At 42.7% G+C, this 23,809-nt stretch overlaps 1 protein-coding gene across 1 annotated transcript in view; it reads left to right on the forward strand.

The window, feature by feature from the left end:
• Window positions 1-23,809, forward strand: part of BOP1 (BOP1 ribosomal biogenesis factor) — a 204,715-nt gene that overhangs the window by 163,354 nt on the left and 17,552 nt on the right. Inside the window, exons 13-14 of the mRNA XM_033934857.1 lie at window positions 4,549-4,837; window positions 15,258-15,342. Of these exons, the coding sequence (XP_033790748.1) occupies window positions 4,549-4,837; window positions 15,258-15,342 (374 nt within the window). The remainder of the gene's footprint in view (window positions 1-4,548; window positions 4,838-15,257; window positions 15,343-23,809) is intronic.

Here is a 23,809-nt window from a genome sequence, read left to right on the forward strand (position 1 = left end):
CGAAAACAGATATGTTTTTAGATGTCTCCTAAATTCCCCATAAGTGTCAGTAAGCAAAAGCAATTGTTCTAAATCCTTACCCCATAACGCTGCTTGATATGAAAAAAGATTTTGATGATGTTTTTAAGTTTACATCCTCTAACAGGCGGAAAAACAAAATTCAGATGGGAGTTTCTCTTATGTCTGTTGGTTGCAAAAGAGAAAAGCTCAATTATATATTTGGGAGCTAAACCAAATAAAGCCTTAAAACAGAAGCAACCAAACTTAAACTTCACCCACGCCTCCATTGGCAGCCAATGCAATACTCGATAGGAGGGCTCGGTCCTGGGCCCGATCCTATTCAACATCTTTATAAGAGACTTGGCAGAAGGGCTGCGAGGTAAAATAACATTATTCACCGATGACGCCAAACTAAGCAATGTAGTGGGCAAAAGCACAACAGACATAAATTCAATGTCCGACAACATGATGCACGACCTACTCCTACTGGAGCGCTGGTCTAGGTCCTGGCAACTCAGCTTCAATGCCAAAAAATGCAAAGTCATGCACCTGGGCAGCAAAATCCATGCAAGACTTACACCCTTAATGGCGAGATCCTAACAAGAACTGAAGCAGAACGAGACTTAGGGGTGATCGTCAATAAGAACATGAAGTCTGCCAATCAAGTGGAGCAAGCTTCATCCAAGGCAAGGCATTTTATAGGTTGCATACACAGGAGTTTCGTCAGCCGTAAGCCTGAAGTCATTATGCCATTGAATAGATCCATGGTGAGGCCCTACCTGGAATACTGTGTGCAATTCTGGAGGCCGCATTACCGTAAGGATGTGCTGAGACTGGAGTCGGTCCAGAGAATGGCCACCCGGATGGTCTTGGGACTCAAGGATCTCCCGTACGAGGAACGGCTGGATAAGTTGCAGCTGTACTCACTCGAGGAACGCAGAGAGAGGGGTGACATGATCGAGACATTCAAGTATCTCACGGGCCGCATCGAGGTGGAAGAAGATATCTTCTTTTTCAAGGGTCCCGCGGCAACAAGGGGGCATCTGTGGAAAATCAGGGGCGGGAAACTGCACGGGGACACCAGGAAATTCTTTTTCACTGAAAGGGTGGTTGATCGCTTGAATAGTCTTCCACTTCAGGTTATTGAGGCCAGCAGCGTGCCTGATTTTAAGGCCAAATGGGATAGACACGTGGGATCTAGTCTGCCCATCCAAAGTAACCATTATCTCTTTCTCTCCCCAAGAAATTCCTACGTGCCTGTCTCAGGCCCTCTTGAATTCAGACACAGTCTCTGTCTCCACCACCTCTTCCGGGAAACTGTTCTATGCATCTACCACCCTTAGATTACTCCGGAGCCTATCACCTTTTAACTTCATCTTATGCCCTCTCATTCCAGAGCTTACTTTCAAATGAAAGAGACTCGACTCATGCGTGTTTACATTATGTCTATCATATCTCCCTTCTCCCGCCTTTCCTCCAAAGTATACAGATTGAGATCTTTAAGTCTGTCCCTGTACTCCTTATGACGAAGACCACGCATCCTTTTAGTAGCCTTCCTCTGGACAGACTCCATCCTTTTTATATCTTTTTAAAGGTGCGGCCTCCAGAATTGGTCACAATATTCTAAATGAGGTCTCACCAAAGTATTAAACAGGGGCATTAATACCTCCTTTTTCCTACTAGCCATACATCTCCCTATGCACCCTAGTATCCTAGCTTTTGCCATCACCTTTTCAACCTGTTTAGCCACCTTAAGATCATCACATACACCCAAGTCCCACTCTTCTGTCGTGCACATAAGTTCTTCACCTCTATACTGTACCATTCCCTTGGGTGTTTGCGGCCCAAATGGATGACCTTGCATTTCTTAGCATTACATTTTAGCTGCCAAATTTCAAACCATTCTTCAAGCTTTGCCAGGTCTTTCTGTGTGAAATGAAGGAATATAAAGGTAGGGTTATACTTCCGTCCCCTGGGACAGAATGAGCAGACATATGAAGAAATGTTTTCAGAGATTAGGAACCCTGGAAAATTGGGCAATCATTATCCCAACATTGACTGGTTAAATGTTACATCAGGGAATGCTAGGGAACTAAAATTCCTAGACGTCATAAATGACTGCTTCTTGGAGCAACTAGTCCACGAACCAACAAGAGAGGGAGCTATTTTAGATTTGGTCCTTATTGAAATGCAAAGCATAGTACAGGAATTAACTGTGTTGGGTCCGGTGGGAAACAGTGATCATAACGTGATCAAATTTGAGCTGATACCGGGAGTGACGTCACAAAAGAGATCTACCATAAAGGTGTTTAATTTTCAAAAGGGTGACTATGATAAAATGAGGAAAATGGTTAAAAAGAAGCATAAAGGATCAGTAGCGTGGATGTTATATATAACCATCCTTTAAAGGACGGAAAAAGGATCCGAATGAAGAAAATAAGAAGAAACACAAGTATTGGCAAGTTAGATGCAAAGCAATGATAGAGATGGCTAAGAAAGAATATGAAGATAAACTTGCCAAAGAGGCAAAATCTCACAATTTTTTAGGTACATCAGAAACAAAAAACCTGTGAGGGACCATTGGATGATCAAGGAGCAAAAAGAATACTCGGGAAGGATAGTAACACAGTAACATAGTAGATGACGGCAGATAAAGACCCAAATGGTCCATCCAGTCTGCCCATAGTGGAGAGGCTGAATGAATTCTTTGCTTCTGTCTTTACGGAAGAAGATATAAGAGATCTACCTGAACCAGAAATGGTTTTCAAGCGTAATGATGCGGAGGAACTGAAAGAAATCTCGGTGAATCTGGAAGATGTACTAAGCCAAATCGACAAGTTAAAAAGTAATAAATCACTTGGAATGGATGGTGTTCATCTGAGGGTTTTTAAAGAACTCAAATATGATCTTGCTGACCTGCTGTTAGTGTCACTAAAATTGTCTGTAATACCGGAAGATTGGAGGGTGACCAATGTTATGCTGATTTTTAAAAAAAGGTCCAGGGGAGATCTGGGAAATTACAGACTGGGAAGCCTGACTTCAGTGGTGAGCAAAATGGTGGAAACAATGATAAAAAATAAAATTGTGGAACACATGATTTAATGAGACAGAGTGAGCATGGGTTGAGCTGAGGAAGATCTAGCCTCACCAATTTGCTGGACTTCTTTGAAGGTGTGAATACACATGTGGATAAAGCTGAGCCAGTTGATGTAATGTATCTAGATTTTCAGAAAGCTTTTGATAATGTTCCTCACGAGAGGCTCCTGAGAAAATGAAAGAGTCATGGGATAGGTTGCAAAGTTCAGTTGTGGATTAGGAATTGGTTATCAGATAGGAAACAGAGGATAGAGTTAAAAAGTCATTTTACTCAATGGAGGAGAGAAACAGTGGAGTACCGCAGGGGTCTGTTCTAGGACTGGTGCTATTTAACTTATTTATAAATGATCTGGAAATTGGAACGATGAGTGAGGTGATTAAATTTGCAGATGACACCAAACTGTTCAAAGTTGTTAAAACTCATGCGGATTATGAAAAATTGCAGGTGGATCTTAGGAAATTGGAAGACTGGGCGTCCAAGTGGCAGATGGGTCCCAGGATTTATTTTTCAACAGAGTTATTCCTGGACTTTGTAAATATCAGCCTAATCTAGTTCAATATCTGTTACTGATGGCCAAACTTACTCTGGCCTCAGCATGGAAGTGTCTGGATGGCTCTTTTTTTTCCAAATAGAGATTTAGACTACAGTATGTTGTATTTATAAAATGGAGAAAAAGATGGAAATTCTGTATATTGAAGATATTGGTGAGCTCTTAGCTCTGTAAGAAAAGTGGGAGTTGCTTGTTTGCCACCACAGAAATTTATACAAATTTAACAGTTTTGGATATATGAGTATTTTCATATTTGCAGTACATTTTGAAGTTGTCTTGATTCCTATATATTATATATTCTGGGATTTGTCAGTGATTGAGTAAGTTTCTCTCCAAATTGAGTTCTCAGTCCCTCTGAATACCAAGATCATCTTGTCTTCAGTGGCGTAACTCATCCATTGTTGCAGGCCAGTTTGGGTTTGAGTTCAAGTTACTCCCTTCCTTTATCTTTCAGTGTTGCTATAAAGTCTACTTTTTATTTGTTTATTCACATCACTCTATACCGCCGTTCTGTCTTGGGGCTAATCACGGTGGTTAACAATATGTGAGAGCATGGTAATAAAATAGGTAAAATTGTATATATGTATATGTGGACAGTTGAAATTTCCTCCTAACGAGATAACTACTTAGGCTTGAAAGTAAGTGCTTTGACGATACACTTTTAAAGCTGTCCGTACCAGGGCTCCATGGATGACGTCGCCTCACATTTGAGAATATCTGTCTGCAGTCCCTGGATAACACCTGTGACCGTAAGTAACTGTGCTGAATAAGCAAAGAGTATCCTTAGGTTGGAGGGGGTTAAAAGCAAATGGAATGAGAAAATGAGAACCATCTACCTGGATTTGCCTTTGTTAGGTTCTGTTTGATGCAACATTGCTTCCTCTCTCTGCTCCTTTCCCAGGCTGTGAAGCAGGTGACATGGCATGGGAAGGGCGACTACTTTGCCAGTGTTCTTCCAGAGAATGGCAGCATGCAGGTCCTGATCCATCAAGTGACTAAGCGACGGAGCCAGAACCCCTTCAGCAAGAGCAAGGGACTGGTGCAGTGTGTTCTCTTCCACCCCATTAGGCCCTTCTTCTTCGTGGCAACCCAGCGCTATGTTCGTATCTACAATCTCCTTAAGCAGGAGATGACCAAGAAGCTACTGACCAACTGCAAGTGGGTGTCCAGCATGGCCATCCATCCTGGAGGTGAGAAGTATCTTAGTAATCAAGAGACAGTAATATGAACGAGTATTTTCCCCCACCCCGTTGCATATATGTCACACTTGAATGGTTTCTGACATTAAAACAAAATTTCATCTTAGACAGAAAGAAATCAAGTAAACATGGAGTTTTTAAAGTAGTCTTATATTTCTCAGAGGAAAAGAAGGCTAGCACTTACCACAGGCACAGACCATGCCCAGCGTTTTGAATACTCCAGAAGTCTTTAGCAGCCATACTGTGCCTTCCCAGAGCAGACCAGTATTTTTTGGCTCTCCTAAGCACAATTACATTTTTTTCCTTTTTGTATTCTTTCTCTAGCGTGAATACACAAGACATTATCCTTTTTGTTTTTCTTAATTTTTCTGGCTCTTTTACTTTTTATTTGTTTTTGGCATGGCTCCATGGCCTGTTTTCCTGGTTGGGACTTCTGTATTTAAAAAAATAAAATTGAGCCATTTGATTTCACTGCAGCTAATGTCAATTAAAACTCCTAGTGGTTTTAAGAAATACAGAAACTCCTCACTTAACAACCAAGTTCCATTCTAGTGCAATGTGTCTAGCAGTCCTGATCGCTAGGGTTGTGCATCTGAACCCGCAAGTTACTTGCTGAATATCACTCATCTTTCAACTCCATCTGCTTCCTAGCAAGCTTGCTCGTGCCTCCTCAGTTCTTCTGCAAACAAGTTGCTCAGATGTGTTTCTGATCTTCTCTGTGGCTTTATTATTTTCAGATTTTTTCCTATTGTTTTTATGCTTGAGGCTCAGTGCCCAGAGGTTTCCTCTTATTAGGACCTCTGCCTGGGAGAAGATGCAGACTCGCTGCTAGTGATATCAGCCCTCAGGGATACCTGTCTGCCAACCTGCTGTAATATTTTTGGCGCTCAGGGACCGTCCTGATTTATCAGGAGCTTGAGTGCAGGCTGTTTGGCTTCTTCCTGGCTTGGCTGGGATTAATAGCGGGCCAGTTACATGGTCCTCCCCTTATTACATTGAGAGCGTTTCCAGGAGTTGAGGCTCAGTCCGGCAGACTGTCAGCCCGAAGACCAAACTCCTATAGCAAACCTGTTAGGCAGAGTTCTTCTCCACTGATTCCAGCTGCACTTATAAGCGCAGGCAGGCACCACATGGCACAGTGAGTAAGGCCTATGATGAAGATTTGGAGGGAGAGGTACTGGAAAAGTAAAATTTGAAGGTTTCTGGGGCCAGAGCTTTAGGCTCCCCCCCTCTTCCTCCAAAACCCCATTCCCCCAGGGCCATTTTTGGTGCAAATTCGCTGGCAGTGGCCATCTTAAATTTTAAACAATCTTTTTTCTAAAGCCTCTATCTGCCTCAAAACCTCTCAATTTTGCCTAAAATCGATAGGGATAGACTCATGCTTTTTTTTACCCCTGTATCAGCCAAGGATGGTCGGTTAAGGAGCATCCGTGTGCCAAGGGGAACACAGTGGAGGGGCAGGAGCTTAGTCTCCTCTGAGTCTTCCAGGGCTGGGGATGTGCAGGAGGTTCGATCCCAGGGGAAGAGGCCCTTGTCAGAGTCCTCCAAAGGAGATTTGGCAACATGCAGATGCATGAACACCATGGAGCCCAGGAGGATCTTCAGGGTCAGAGACTCCCTGTGCAGGGTTTCATCTTGATAGTGGTAGCGGGGGGAATTGGTCCTCAGCCTGCTCCATGTGTATATGAGGACTTGGAGCTGGACCAGGATGTCCAGTTTGACATTGATTGGGAAGATGGAAGGTTTAATTCTATGTCCTTATTGTCCCAGGATGCAGTTTCCTTGGCAGAATCTGGTTCTCTGCATGAGACCAGTGGACAAGAATCAATGGTTGCCCTGGACCATGGGGAAGACCCCACAGTGCAGCGGCTGTTCAACACATCAGTGCTTCCAGTTATAAAAGCTAATTCGCTGCGTGAATTGCAGCTGGAATTTCCACCAGCCTCCATCATTTATGAGTGGCTCAGTGACTCCGGCCATGTTTTCTTCCCTCACACCTCGCAACTGGGCATCTAAGTGGCAGATGAAATTTAATGTGGACAAATGCAAAGTGATGCACATTGGGAAGAATAACCCAAATCACAGTTACTGGATGCTAGGGTCCACCTTGGGGGTTAACGCCCAAGAAAGGGATCTGGGTGTCATTGTAGACAATATGATGAAACCTTCCGCCCAATGTGTGGCGGCTGCCAAAAAAGCAAACAGGATGCTAGGAATTATTAAAAAAGGGATGGTTAACAAGACTAAAAATGTTATAATGCCCCTGTATTGCTCCATGGTGCGACCTCATCTTATTGCGTTCAATTCTGGTCTCCTTATCTCAAAAAAAATATAGTAGCACTAGAAAAGGTTCAAAGAAGAGCGACCAAGATGATAAAGGGGATGGAACTCCTCTCGTATGAAGAAAGACTAAAAAGGTTAGGGCTTTTCACCTTGGAAAAGAGACGGCTAAGGAGAGATATGTTTGAAGTCTACAAAATCCTAAGTGGAGTAGAACGGGTATAAGTGGATTGATTTTTCACTCCGTCAAAAATTTCAAAGACTAGGGGACACTCGATGAAATTACAGGGAAATACTTTTAAAACACACACTGGCTTCCCATAAACCATAGAATATCATATAAAATAGCCTTAATAATCTTCAAAGTTCAAATGACAAAAGCACCATCATTTTTGGAAAGAACTCTTACTCCTCACATTCCATCCAGGTCATTAAGATCCGAGGACAAACATCTTCTCTCAATCCCTTCTTTAAAAACCATCAACACCCAACAGGATACAATCTTTTCTGTGACTGCCCCCCATCTATGGAGCTCGCTACCCACTCACCTAAGAGAAGAAACTAATCTGGATAGATTTAAGGGTAATTTGAAATGCTTTCTTTTTAAAGATAATAATAAATTTATTCTTGTATACTGCCCAAACACAAAGTTCCAGGCGGTTAACAACAAAGAAGAACTGTACAATCAGTGAAAAGGTACATCAAGTTAAAAATGAGTAGCAAGAAGACGATTCCATAGTTATTTAACAAACTTATCAAATAAGTGTGTTTTTAAAAATTTTCTAAAAACATTGTAAGAATCCGTTTGACAAATAAGCAGGCTTAACCAAGAGTGCCTAATTGAAAGGCAAATGTCCTATTCAAAAATTTCTTGTAACAACAGTTCTTAACTGAAGGATACATAAACATTAACTTATTACGAGTATTTTTCAATGAGGTATAAAAATTAAATTGAGAGGCTAGATATCCTGGAGCCAAACCAAAAAGAGATTTGAAACAAAGACAACCAAATTTTAAAAGAATACATGCCTTAAAAAGCAACCAATGTAATTGCCGATAAAATGGGCTAATGTGATTATATTTCTTCAGGCAAAAATTAAGCGCACTGCCGTATTTTGTACTAATCGAATGCGTTGTAAATTTTTCTTGAATGATGCAAGATAAACGATGTTACAATAGTCGAGAACAGACAGAATTAGGGACTATACCAAAATTCTGAAAGAAACAAAATCAAAATATCTTTTGATAGTTCTGAGTTTCCAGAGGGTCATAAAACATCTTTTTATCTTAAAGTCAGCATGATCCTCAAATGTTAACTGTCTATCTAGTGTAACCCCTAAAATTTAATAGAAAGGAACAATTTCAAAGGTTTGATCATTGATTAAGACTTGATTGTCTGAAATGGTATTGTTTCGGCTGACAAGAAAAAATTTTGTTTTATCCGAGTTAAGTTTAAGTTTAAATCTAAACATCCAAAGTTCTATCTTTGTCAAAATGTCCGCAATCTGGACTTTTATGTCCTCAGAGAAAGTTGACATAGGCAATAACACAGTAATATCATCAGCATAGATATAGAATTTGACTTTAAGTTTTTGAAAAAGGTTAGCCAGGGAAATCAAATATATATTAAAAAGAGTAGGTGACAATGGGGATCCCTGAGGGACACTAGATGGATTACTCCAGGTGAATGAGTATGTCTGCCATATGTATGACTACTTCCCCTCTGGGAAGTGGTCCTACGTATGCACTCGATGCGGAGAACTGGAGATCCTGAAGAAATAAGTCAGGCTCCTGGAGGGCAGAATCCTGGAACTGGAGGCACTTCAAGCTATGGAGGAGAAAGACAGAGATACAGAGATGCAGATAACTTCATCAGTAGAGGAGGAGGAGGACGGAGATGCAGAGAACATCAAGACAGAGAACACCATCGAGGAAGAGGTCCGAGAACTGGAAAAATTCATAGAGGAGGCATACAGGGAGGCCGTGGAGAACCACCAGCAACTGTGGAACTGCCGAGATGCACCTACAGAGAGTGTGGACCACCCAACGGACAACCACCAGGAAGAAATGGGTGATACAGCAGCGAGATCTGGAAACAGTGGAGGGGACCCACAAGAAGATGTGCCCAATGCAAGCCTATGCCAGGAGGAGAGAAAATGGATGGGAGTGAAGGACACAGACCTACATCTGGAGAGATGGACATACACCAGGGACACGGACTTGCGGCTGGAGAATCAACAGGAGATAGAGAGGACAGCAAGAACAGCAATCGTCGTAGGGGACTCCATCATCAGACAAGTCGACAGCCACATAGCAAGAGGAAGACTGGATCGACTGGTGACCTGCCTACCAGGAGCCAAGGTTGAAGACATTGTGAGCCGCATCGACAGGATCATCGACAGTGTGGAAGAAGAAGATACAGCGATGATGATCCATGTGGGGACGAACAACATGAGTAGCAGGAACTACAACAGAGAAGCACTGAAGGACCATTTCCGGATGCTAGAAAGGAAGCTGAAGACCAGAACACAGAGCATAGCGTTCTCGGAGATCCTGCCGGTACCCAGGGCTAACGAGAAAAGGCAGATAGAGCTGCAAGGATTCAACGCGTGGATACGCCACTGGTGTGAGGAAGAAGGATTCCACTTCGTGCGCAATTGGACAACGTTCTGGGGGAAGAGCAAGCTGTACAGGAAGAACGGACACCACCTTAGCAGAGACGGAACGAGGTTGAGAAGTTTTTAAACTAGGAAGAAGGGGAAAGCCGACAGTCGACCAAGAGAAAGAGTCAATGGTTCGGGAACCGGTATACCCAGAGGATACTGTACAGGAAGATAGAAGGGGAGACTCATCGGCGGATACCGTGCAAGAAGATATAGGGGAAGACTCACCAGATCATAGGCAAGACAGACTGATAGGAACACAAGAGGGAAGAAAGTGCAAGAAGGGATCAGGCCACAAACTCAAGTGTATGTACACGAACGCAAGGATCCTAAGGAATAAGATGGGTGAATTAGAAGCAATGGCACAAAAAGATAATGTTGACATCATCAGAATCACGGAAACATGGTGGACTGAGGAAAACGTCTGAGACACTGTGATACCGGGATACAAGCTATACCGCAGAGACAGAGTGGCTCAAAAAGGTGGGAGCATTGCCATATACGTCAAAGAAGGAATTGAATCCACTGGAGAGAGCACGCCACAACTGACGGATAAGTCTCTATGGGTCAAACTTTCGGGAACGAATGGACTGGAAATGAAGATTGGCATCTACTACCGACCCCCAGGGCAGTCCGAGGAAATTGATGGAGAAATGACGGACGAGATTAAACGCAACTGCAAGGGAGGCAACACAGTTATCATGGGTGACTTCAACTATCCGGGGATAGACTGGAACCTAGGCACCTCCGGCTGCGCTAGGGAGACCAAGTTCCTGGATGCTGTAGGCGATTGCTTCCTGGAACAACTTGTCAAGGAAAATACTAGAGGAAATGCAATACTGGACTTAATTCTAAATGGACTACGAGGACCGGCACAAGGTGTAGAAGTAGAAGGAACGCTGGGAAACAGCGATCACAACATGATCCGCTTCGACCTGGATACAGGGGCAAAATATTGGACCTGAACAACGGCCATGGCATTGAACTTCCGTAAAGGGAATTACGAAGGGATGAGACTCATGGTGGGGAAGAAGATTAAGAAGAGGATAAGCGCTGTAAAAACACTAGAGCAAGCTTGGTCCCTTTTCAAGGTCACAGTCACCGAGGCGCAAGATCTTCATATACCACGTATCAACAAAGAGGAAAAAGAATAAAGAACCGGCGTGGCTCACTGTAGAGGTGAAGGAAGCGATCAGAGACAAGAAAACCGAATGGAAAAGGTCAAAAACGGATGAAAACTGGAATAAGTACAAACAACATCAACGCAGGTGCCATAAGGCGGTAAAAGAAGCCAAAAGAGACTACGAGGAAAAAATAGCCAAGGAGGCGAAAAACTTCAAGCCATTCTTTCGATACATTAAGGGGAAACGACCTGCGAAGGAAGCAGTGGGGCCATTGAATGACCATAGAATAAAGGGAGTACTAAAGGAATATAAAGAAATCGCTGAAAAACAACACATTTTTTGCATCTGCATTTACCGAAGAGGATATACGCAACATACCGGAACCCATCAGGCTTTATGCTGGAAACAAAGATGGGAAACTGACAGGGCTGACAGTCAGTCTGGAAGAGGTATACAGACAGATTGATAGGCTAAAGAGCGACAAATCCCCGGGACCGGATGGCATCCATCCGAGAGTCATCAAGGAACTGAAAGGGACTATAGCTGAATTGCTTCAACTAATAGCCAACCTGTCAATCAAATCGGGGAAGATTCCGGTAGACTGGAAGGTGGCAAATGTTACGCCGATCTTCAAAAAGGGTTTGAGGGGAGATCTGGGAAACTACAGACTGGTGAGTCTGACCTCAGTACTGGGAAAGATGGTAGAAGCGGTGATAAAGGACCGCATCATTGATCACCTTGATGGAACGGTCTGATGAGGACCAGCCAGCATGGCTTCAGCAAAAGCAGATCTTGTCTGACAAACTTGCTGCACTTCTTCGAGGGGGTAAACAGGGGGATAGACAAGGGCGATCCAGTCGACATTGTTTATCTGGATTTTCAGAAGGCGTTCGACAAGGTTCCACATGAATAAATACTTCGGAAGATTGTGAGTCATAAAATCGAGGGTGAAATACTCAGATGTATCAAAAACTGGCTGGAGCTTAGGAAACAGAGAGTGGGGATAAATGGACAATACTCAGACTGGAAGAGCATCACCAGTGGGGTGCCGCAGGGCTCGGTGCTTGGACCTGTGCTCTTCAACATCTTTATAAATGATCTGGAAATTGGTATGACGAACGAGGTGATTAAATTTGCGGATGATACTAAGCTATTCAGAGTAGTGAAGACACAGGAGGTATGCGATGATCTGAAACTTGACATAAACATGTTTGAGAAATGGGCTGCGACATGGCAAATGAGGTTCAACGTGGATAAGTGTAAGGCGATGCATGTCGGTAACAAAAATCTCATGCACGAATACAGGACGTCCGAAGCTGTACTTGGAGAGACCTCCCAGGAAAGAGACTTGGGAGTTCTGATCGACAAGTCGATGAAGCCGTCTGTGCAATGTGCGGCGGCGGTGAAAAAGGCGAACAGAATGCTAGGAATGATTAAAAAGGGGATCACGAACAGATCAGAGAGGGTTATCATGCCGCTGTACTGGGCCATGGTGCGCCCTCACCTGGAATACTGCGTCCAGCACTGGTCGCCGTACATGAAGAAGGACACGGTACTACTCGAAAGGATCCAGAGAAGAGTGACTAAAATGGTTAAGGGGCTGGAGGAGTTGCCATACAGTGAGAGATTAGAGAAACGGGGCCTCTTCTCCCTTGAAAAGAGGAGACTGAGAGAGGACTTGATTGAAACATTCAAGGTACTGAAGGGAATAGACTTAGTAGATAAAGACCGACTGTTCACCCTTTCCAAGGTAGGGAGAACGAGAGGGCACTCTCTAAAGTTGAAAGAGGATAGATTCCGTACAAACATAAGGAAGTTCTTCTTCACCCAGAGAGTGGTGGAAAACTGGAACGCTCTTCCAGAATCTGTTATAGGGGAAAACACACTTCAGGGTTTCAAAACAAAGTTGGACAAGTTCCTGCTAAACTGGAATATACGCAGGTGAGGCTGGACTCATTTAGAGTACTGGTCTTTGACCTGAGGGCCACCGCGTGAGCGGACTACTGGGCAGGATGGACCACTGGTCTGACCCAGCAGCAGCAATTCTTATGTTCTTAATACACTTGATAGGATCTACTGTGTAAAAATCCTTCAAACCATCTACGGACATTCCCAGTGATTCCCATGGTCTCTAAACAAATCATTCGAACAGTAAAAGCTAAGAAAAATACCCACTTGTTATTTCCCTATATGTTTTCTTTTCCTCAAGAATTGTATTTCCACCCTCTTTCCTCTTGTTCCTGTACTAGTCTACATTTTAGTATTTTTTCTGCAATCCCTTTGTTTGTCATAACCTATTTTATATTTTGTACTATGGCATTGTGTTATAAAATCAAGCCCTTAGTGTACTTGGGGTATGAGGTTGAGTAATAGCCATGTGGATTGTAAAAGAAGCTGCTTAATTTTCTGTTAGCCAGAATTGATATAGAAATAAACTCCATCCCATACCCCATGCAACCCAAGCTAAAACTGCTGGGAATAATGATAGAAAAAGGCTGCTCCATGCAGCTACAAATCAGCAGAACAGTTCAGAAAGCTTTTGCTGTCATGCGCAACCTAAGACAAATCCGAAAATACTTTGACAAAAAACATAGACTACTGTAATATCCTATACCTGCCATGATTAAACAACTACAAGCAGTGCAAAATACAGCCCTCAGACTGATATTCTCACTGAAAAATTACGACCACATTCCAAGACTCGCACTGGCTCCCTGTACAAGCACACATACAGTATAAATTCTACTGCACTCTATTCAAAGCCCTAAATGGCAGTGGTCCAACCTATCTCAGGAACAACACAGGTACCCTTTACTCACCCCCCGATCAAAGGCATGCAATGCAAGAAAATGTATGTTGGCCTATGCCCAACTACAAAACCTTCAGGAAAAAATGAAAAACCAAGTTATTTAAGAAATTTGTCAAATGATCTAATTAACCTTCTCAATATATCCCCGAAACTTAACGCTTCTGCTAACTATCTATCTTGTAATTTCTCTGGGTATGCCCAGACCAATTCTTTTGTAATCCGCCTTGTACTGGAAGGTAGTGGCAGAATAGAAGACACTAATGTAATGTAATATATTGTTTGCACGGATGGAGATAATCTCTATTTCCGCTCTCTGGAAGGAGAAATAGTTTGCAGGCTCTAGTCCCCCAAACCATTGGTATCAAAAGAGGCCTATCATCTCTCCCCTTTATTCTTACCAGGAAGGTTGTGGGTATGAATCTAGAGTTTGCTACTGTATGTATTTTTAATTTGATTTCTATTATTCCATGCTTTGTGCTTCTTGCAGAAGCATGCGATTAAATTTCATATACGGTAAGAAGCAATGGTCAGATTGGAAATCATTATTGTAGAAGTTCTGGGTTTAATTCTTGAGCTTGGATTCTTCTATCTGATCCCACTAGACAATATAGTCTTGGCTAACAGCCAATAGCATCACCAAGGTGCATGTGTATGAGGTTCTGCATGGAGTCTTGCACCATGGAACAATTCAGGAATGTTGCTGCTCCGGAGGGGGAAAGCCCACTGTAGTTGTGAATGGAAATTCAGTGGCATTTCAGTTTTGATTGAAATCAGAGGGACAGGAGGTTTTGTTTAGTTTTACACACTTGATAGACCACTAGAAACTTAGGTAATGATACAGTCCAATAGAAAACAGAGAAGATCTAACTATGTCACAGAAGACCAGAACGTTAAGCAATTCACCATTGATACAAAGAAATATCTGTCAGCAGAAGGAAACCTAGTTTGGACTGAGTATTTCAGAAACCAACCATTAGAATCCCCTAAGGGAGAAGAGGCATTGCTCCCTTTTAGAGGAGAGGAGCTCTGACACAGATAGGGCTGATGTGTATGAATGCCAGAAGTCCATATTTGGAACAACGTAAGTTTTGATATAAGCATTAGCAGTGAATCTGAGAGACTGAGATCATCTCCAGCATGATTGGACATAGGAGTGTCATGCTGTGTGCAAAATTAATCCATTTGGCGATGTTACCCTAAAATAAGGACTTCTGAAAAATATAATCAAACAATCCGAGACTAGATTGGATGGGTTTGCACACCCTGTCAAATTCCTTTCTGACTCTCTTGTTTTACGAATAGTCAGGCCTGTGTCTGCAGCCGGCAAAGTGCTTATTAAAGGAGTGATGTATTAACCTCTCCCCTTTCCGCCTCCACAGCCTCTGCTTCCTTTCTCCAGGGGACACTTAGCTGAGTCTTTCCAGCTCCTGAACGTCAGGAATGAATAAGAGGAACAATTTATGTTCAGCTGCTTTTAGCTGAGCTGAATCTGCAGGGTTTGAGCCCCTCAGTAACAGACCTTCTCTTTTACACAGGTGATAACGTGATCTGTGGCAGCTATGACAGCAAACTGGCCTGGTTTGACCTCGATCTCTCCACCAAACCCTACAAAGTGCTCAGGTATGTATACAGGACACTTTTGCTTTACTCCCAGACATGCTGTAGAACACCTGGGTCTCCAGTGGTCCTGGCGCTTCCTTGTGACCCTTCCAGCAGAATAAGAACTGTCCAAGACAGAAGGAATCAACAGCACAGCAAGCAGACATATCAAAAGAAGCGCAGTCAGCCACAAGAAGGAGTATAAAAGCAATCAAATGTGCTTCCTATGCCCCTTCTTGTGGCCGACTGCACTTCCTGTGACAGGAGGTGAATTGTTTCTAAATTTACATCTTTGGCAATGAAGCATGGAATCCCTTAAGGATCCCCACGGTTGTGATTCTTTTAAAATTAGGCCGATTCTTAAAGGCTTTGGTTATCTTGTATCCTGTTGATTTTTCTATGGAAAAATTCTCTTAAGGAAACCTACAAAACTATAGCATGTATGTTTGATGGCACACAAACATACTGGATGAAACCAGTGTTATAATTTAAACAGCCCACAGCAGGGGCCACTGTTACCCTTTAAAGTTACATTACATTGGTGTCTTCGATCCCGCCAATCCCACTACCTTTCAGTTCTAGGTGGTTTACAACAAGAGTTGGCCTGGGCATTCCCAGGGAGAATACAGATGTAGTATGTGTCAGGATTTGTGGAGGGTCGATCAGGTTCAGGGCTAGATTCACTAATGGCACAGATCTGATACGTGTCCAGCGGGCCAATTCACAAATCACCCTCATGCAAATGAGGGCGATTGGAATCACGCCCCAACCAACCGCAGGGATCGCTGAATAGCGATTCCGACGCACGCACAGACCATCTGTAGATGGTCTGTGCATGTGCTGGCCCTCCGTGCCCGGCAGAGCTTTTAACTTTTTTTTTTCACGAGCCCAGGGTTTTAACCCATTTTAAACCCACGGGTTTAAAGCACAGGCTTGCACTGCGGGGAAGAGAGCAGATGGGGCAAAGAGCAGAGAAGCAGGGCGGCAGAAGGCAGGGCAGTCGGAAAGGATCTGAGTGACTGGTCCTCGGCAGTCGCTTATTTTTGGATTGGTCAGCCTCCTTTTTTATAGTGAATTGCTTCCTGCCTACATTCGAATGCCGTTCCCCCTCATTTGCATGCGCGGATCGGAGGATGATCGGGACAGAGGTTAGTGAATCAGGTCGGAGGGAAATGGTCGAAACTTGATCGGTTGGCTTAGTGAATCTAGCCCTTAGTTAGATCATTTGACAAATTTCTTGATTAGAGTGTGCATGAGTTCTTTTTTTTTTTTTTCCTCCTTGGTCAGGTTAAGATTTTAATTTATTTATTTAAAAAATTTCTATACAGTTTAAAACCTAAACGGTTTACATAGTGTTACATACATAAGTTTATAAAACAATTTAACAAGGACATTTATATTCTGCTTACCCAGCAGTTTAAGGTAGATTACAAAAAAATCTACAAATCACCCACATTTACAAGCATAGAAAATGGTGCCTATGTACATTGGTAAATCATCAAAATTAAGGGCTCCTTTTGCCATTCAATTCCCAAAGGTTCGTTGCATCCAGCGCTGCTTCGTAAAAGGAACCCTTGAGGGAGACTGGAAACCAAATCTTAAATAAAGGAACCCCAAGCTCCAGGGTTAACTTTCCCCAGTTCTCCTTTTTTCTCTCAACAATAGAAGGAAAAACTCCCAAGTCAAAAACAGATTTGGAGAGAACTGTTGTTCCAAAAAAACCCTGCATGCAAAAATTATTCAAAATGTAAAGTCCCCAAACAAAAGCAGAGCAGATAGCAATGCTCCCGTCTACTTATCTGCAGCTTTTGTACCTTCAACTTTTAGTTCAATTTTCAATTGTACTCCACCATTAGAGATTCTGTCACTTAGGACCAGTTCACCCCAACAAGGGCCGTTGAAAGGTGGGCATTTGCTTATCTGGGAGCATTATAGAAGTTTCTGCTTTTGTAACAGACTGTGCAGTCAGATGTTTTAATTGCAACATTCATTTATTTATTTTATTTTAGTCATTTATTTAGCCCGTCCTCCCAAAGGAGCCCAGAACGGGTTACAGGAGTATATTCATATTATTGGTAGGACAAATTTGAGTAGACTTTACAGCAATTATAGTATAGATATAACATTTAGACTTACAAATACAGACTTAGAGCTCTTTTTACTAAGGTGCACTAGCGTTTTTAGCGCGCGCAGGAAATTACCGCACGCTACGCTTCTAGAACAAATGCCAGCTCAATGCCTGCATTAAGGTCTAACGCGCGGGGCAATGTAGCACGTGTTAAAGCCCTTAGTGGACATAGGGTGGTTTAAATAGCAGCATTTCCAGTGTAGATATACTAGGAAGTGAAGTAGCTTTTCTTTGCAGGCGGGTGCAAATTCCGGTTATTTTAGCGAGATTCCATTTGGTATATTAGGTGGTGTCTTTGGGATTCCATCCGTCCAGGATGTAATAGTTTTGCAAATAGGGTGATTTGGAACAACAGTTTTGCTTTTGACTTGGAATTGTTTTGCAGTTCTTGTTTTCTGAGAGAAACCAATGATATAAGAGTCTTTCGATTGGATTTTAATAGATAATGAAATGTTACCCTGGAGCTTTGAGGTTTTCTTTTTGATTTGTATAATGTGCTGATTTCCAGTCTTTTGGTGATTTTTGCATTAGATTCTCTTTGCTTTCTGTATTTTTTTTTCTTATTGCATATGCACTGCAACCATCACATATAATATTTTAAAAATAAACTACAGTGTTCTCCCCAGAAATGTTTTCCAGCCGGGTGGCATGAAAAAGTAGCCGGGTGGGGCGAGATGGGGAAATTTGGTGGTGGGGAAAATTAACGCCCTCTTTTACTAAGGTGCGCTAGCGATTTTAGCGCGCACAAACTCCTGCACTACACAGGAAAACTAATGCCAGCTCAATGCTGGCGTTAGCGTCTAGCGCGCACGGCAATTCTTCACACGCTAAGCGCATGCTAAAACCGCTATCCCAGCTTACTTTTCATTGTAGTTCCTTTCTATATCAATTCTTGTAAACCGTGCCGAGCTCTACTTTTGTGGAGATGATGCGGTATACAAACTAAAGGTTTAGTTTAGTTTAGAGCCCTAAAGGTGTACTATTTTTATTAATTATTATTATTTTCCAATGCTCAATATGACTTCCTTTTTTAAGGTTTGACACTTGTGCCAGAATATTTTTACTAAATTTAAGAAGTATCCAATTCTAGAAGGGAATAATTAGATATTTGCCCTCTTTCAAATGGTATACAGGTTTAAAAAAGGGAAAGGCGTTAATGAAGTCATTAGGTTCAATCTAGCCATTTATTTCTGCATGAATTTAAACAACTAAAAAAAAAAAGATAAATATAGCTCATCCAGTCATACAAGAAATGGCTCTACAGCACCTCTAATAATGTTTTGATCACTAGGTTCCTTCCTGAGGTCTCACTGAGGGTATGAAATAGATGTGATCCCCACTTCTAGACCTCTTCCACATAATTTATGGAGAGGTGTCACTGAGCCTTGAAGGAGACCTGTGTGATTGATCTTTATCTGCTACTTTTTTTGCTGTACACTTCCCCCTCTGTATTCACAGGGATTAGGGGCAGAGCCGGCCTGCGAATATTAAAAAAACATGAATAATATTCGTACCGGTTCTGCCCCTAACCCCCGCTTCCCCAGCTATTTTAAGCCCTGAAATCCCCCCCCCCTTTAAGCCTTATCTGGTGGTCCAGTGGGTTTTCAGGCAGGAGCGATCTTCCCACGCTCCTGCCCCGTGCAGATCGCTCACAGGAAATGGCTGCCTTGAGCTCCCGTAGTCTCTCAAGCCATTTCCTGTGAGCGATCTGCACAGAGCAGGAGCGTGAGAAGATCGTTCCTGCCCCGAAAACCCACTAGACTACCAGGTAAGGCTTAAGGGGGCGCTTACAGGGCTTAAAATAGCCTGAAAATGAAAATACATTTTTTGGTTTAAAACCGTGAATAAGCGAATCCGTAGATACGGAATTCGTGAATACGGAGGGGGAAGTGTAGTGCAAAGTGAGAGCTAGGGCAAAACAGTTTAGGTAAAGAAGCAGGTGATAATTAGCAATGTTAATACAACTTTAATTTAATTCTTTATGGTGTGGGGGTGGGGGGTGGGACAATACCTACATCAACAATAAAGTTAGAAAAGGGTCATTAAATCCAGTGGCGTACCTAGTATATATGACAGCCAGTGCTGATCATTTTTTAACAACCTCCTCCTCTATATAAAAAAGATATTTTTAGTAATAATCCATGAGTCACACAACAAGGGTGCACCTAGGAAAAGGCAGCATCTTAAACACTGCAGTGAGCACTAGAACACCAACACATGCATTGTAAAGCTAAAGCCAGATCCTGCACAGTCACTGCTAACAGAAAGCCATGTCCTTTTCATACACACAGACAGATACACCCTCGCCCAATATGACAAAAGTTAAACTGAACCAAGAAACCAGACTCTGCATACAATGCAACACCACAAAAAACAGTAACACATGTCCTCTAATACTGTGCAAAATTTAAAGACAGTAGATGTAAATTTGAAAAAAACTGCTCTTTATCATTCAAAAAAAAACAAAAAACAGAGCAGTTTTTTCAAATTTACACCTACTGTTTGCACAGTATTAGAGGACGTGTCACTGTTTGGTGGGTGGGAGGGTTATTGGTCTGTAAGAATCTTGTAATATTTTAAGTGATGTCTATAGTGTAAATGTTTTATTTATTATTCTTTACATATTGAAATTATTTTAAAATGAATAAAGATTATTAAAAAAGAAAAAGAAAAAAACTGCTACATAACAATCACCACTTTACAAATTAACAGAAATAAAACAAATAATGAGAAATAAGAAAATACAATTTTTTTGGACAGTACAGCAGGGGTGCCCACACTTTTTTTTGGCTTGCGAGCTACTTTTAAAATGACCAAGTCAAAATGATCTACCAACAATAAAATAAAAAAAACCCCATAAAGCACACTGTATGGAGAGAAAATGTTAATTATCATTTGTATTTGGTTTTTTTTTTTTCAGAGGTCAAGACAGATGACTTTATGCAATGTCACCTCAGGAACAACTAGACAAAAATAGATAACTATACCCTCTCCTCTTTTACTAAACCGCGATAGCGGTTTTTAGCGCAGGGAGCTGCGCTGAATGCCCCACGCTGCTCTCGACACTCATAGGCTCCCTGCGCTAAAAAACACTATCGCGGTTTAGTAAAAGGGGGCCATAGTGCAAAATATAGACGGCAGATATAGGTTCTCAAAACAGACACATTTTGATCACTAAATTGAAAATAAAATCATTTTTCCTACCTTTTTGTCTGGTGATTTCATGAGTCTCTGGTTGCACTTCCTTCTTCTGACTGTGCATCCAATATTTCTTTCTGCCCCTTTTCTTTCTGTCTCTTTCTTTCTTTCTCCCTCCTGCCTTCCTGTCTTTCTTTCTCTTTCCCCTTGCCCCCCTCTTTATTTCTGTCTTCTTTCTCTCTCTCCCACTGTCTGCTTGTCTTTCTTTCTCTCTCCCCCTGCCCCTCCAAGCCATCACGCCGATTTCTCCACTTCCCCGATTCTTTCCTTACCCTCCAAGCCACCATGCCTATTTCTCCCTGCTGCTTCCCCGAGCCAGCCCAGCTACATACAAGCGCCGGACTCACAAAACTTCACCTCCAACGTCGGAGAAGAAGTTCCAGGCCAGCCAAGCAGCGATTGGCTGGCCCAGAACTTCCTCTCAGACATCAGAATTGACATCAGAGGTGAAGTCTTGCGAGTCCGGCGCTTGTACGCGCCTGGCCTGGCTCGGGGAGGCAGGAAGAAAAAGATCGCAAAGGCAACGCAATCAGCTCACATTGCCTTTGCGATCTATTGGTCGATTGTGATCAGCCATTTGGGCACCCCTGCAGTACAGTATACTGTTGTTATGGGATCCTGTCCTGACCTGAGGAAAGGGGTTTAGTCCCAAAAAATTGCCTCATTTCCATTTCCTATTTATAAACTTTAATCAATACAGTTACAATACTACTTGATTCTACGTAAAGCAACAACAAAAAAATTTCAAATCTCAGGTTGCCTCAATGGACTCTCACATCTCAGAGGTCTCAAGCTCTTGACCCACTCTCTCAACATATCACAGTCACACCTTCACTTCAACAGTTACTACATGGGTGGATGAACTCTTCGAATCTGTCCAGAAGATTTTTGTTCCATATCCCTCCTCATTAGAAAGTTCTGACCACAGAATCATTCACTTAAGCTTGAGGAGCTCATCTGGACTGTCTCCGCATGAAAGGTCACTGGTCTGCCCAGGATCGCCTTTGTCATATAAATCTGTTAGAACTCAGAACGATCTACAATGCACAATCAGGTCGCAATGTATTACATAAACAAGGAGGCACAGGTTCTTTCCGCCTTTGTCTGGAGGCCCAGAAGATTTGGACCTGGGCCGTTACGTGCAATATATTCCTGAAAGCAATATACATTCAAGGGGAACAGAATTCACTTGCAGACAGACTCAGCAGGTTTCTTCAACCACATGAGTGGACACTCAACTCTGCAATTCTGCGTCCCATATTTTCTCAGTGAGGGACTCCTCGGATAGACTTGTTTGCATCCCCTCACAACCACAAGCTGCCCCAGTTTTGCTCCCGGCAGTACTCTCCTCACCATTACATTACATTACATTAGTGATTTCTGTTCCACTGTTGGCCTTGACCGTTACCTTGCAGTTCAAGGCAGATTACATAAGGATATATCTGGCCATTTCCAGAGGAATTAGAGAATAGAGAGGTTGGTTCAAAGAGATGAGGTGGTTCTTGTGGCGTTAGATTGTTTTAAAGAATAGTGATGGTGTTAGGTTGATTTCAAGGAATTGTTGGGTAGCAGGGTTTTTTTAAATACTATGGTTTTTATTTCTTTTCTGAATGTTCTGTAGTCTGAGGTCGTTATCAGCAAAGTGGAGAGTTGGTGGTCCAATCTCGCTGCCTGTGTGGCCAGGAGGCCATCGTACATTTTTTTCCGTTTGACTTCTCTGATTGGGGGGTATGTGAATGGAGTGTGGGTTCTCCTTTGTCTGGTTGAGGTGGTTTGGATTAGGCGGTTGTTCAGGTATGTTGGGCTGTCGCCGTTCATGGTTTTAAATAGTAGACAGTAGAACCTGAATTGTATTCTTGCTCGTATTGGTAGCCAGTGGGAGTGGAGGTAAGCCTCGGTGATATGGTTGTGTTTCCTCAGTGAGTAGATCTAATCTAATCTAATCTAAATCTTGGGTTTATATACCGCATCATCTCCGCAGATGGAGCTCGACACGATGAGTCTCAGAGCTGTGTTTTGAACTGTTTATAGTTGTTTAATCATGGTTGCGGAGCAGGGGAGATAGAGAATGTTGCAATATCTGGAAGCGGATGCTTTTCTGCTGGATTGGACTCACTAGTTTCTCTATGCCTTTTTTCTAATCCCTCTCATCCTCAAGACACTTGTCAAGCTCAAGCAGGAATCAGCCACCATGATTCTTATAGCTCCTCGGTGGCCCAGACAATCCTGGTTTTCCCTTCTACTTCAACTCAGTACCAAGGAACCTATTCCTCTTCAAATTTTCCCATCTCTTCTCACACAGAATCACGGATCTCTTCTGCATCCCAATCTTTCAGCGTTGCACCTAACAGCTTGGTATTTCTCGGCTTAACATCGGCTGACCTTCATATTTCTCAGCCTGTCAGATTAATCTTGGAAGCATCCAGAAAACTGTCTACACAGCAGTGCTACCAGCAAAAATGAACATGGTTTTCCACCTGGTGTGCTCTTCATCATGAGCCTAAAGCCATCTCTGTTTCTTCAGTATTGGAGTATCTTCTACATTTATCCAATTCAGGTCTCAAAACCACTTCGATTAGAATTCATATCAATGCTTTCCACAGACCAGTTGATGGTAAACCTTTCACTGCTCATCCTCTTGTATCCAGATTCATGAAAGGACTTTTCAATGTCATACCACCTCTCAAACCACCTCCAGTGGTTTGGGATCTTAATGTGGTTCTTGCTACACTGATGAAGCCTCCTTTCGAACCTATGTCTATGGCTCATCTCAAGTACCTTACTTGGAAAGTGATCTTTCTCATTTCTCTTACTTCAGCTCGATGAGTCAGTGAGCTTCAAGTACTGGTGGCGAATCCTCCTTTCATAGTATTCCACCATGACAAAGTGGTGCTTCGCACCCATCCCAACTTTCTTCCAAAGGTCGTCACAGAATTCCACCTTAATCATAAGAACATAAGAAACGCCTTCACCGGATCAGACCGAGGTCCATCTAGTCCGGTGATCCGCACACGCGGAGGCCCATTTAGGTGCTCCTTTTTGGAGACCCGGATTTCTCGTATCCCTCAATATGATCTGCAAGAAGGTGTGCATCCAACTTGCGTTTGAAACCCAGCACAGTATTTTCTGCCACCACCTCCTCCGGGAGAGCATTCCAAGCGC

This window comes from Geotrypetes seraphini, chromosome 2, assembly GCF_902459505.1.
Source record: "Geotrypetes seraphini chromosome 2, aGeoSer1.1, whole genome shotgun sequence".
Classification (NCBI taxonomy): domain Eukaryota; kingdom Metazoa; phylum Chordata; class Amphibia; order Gymnophiona; family Dermophiidae; genus Geotrypetes; species Geotrypetes seraphini.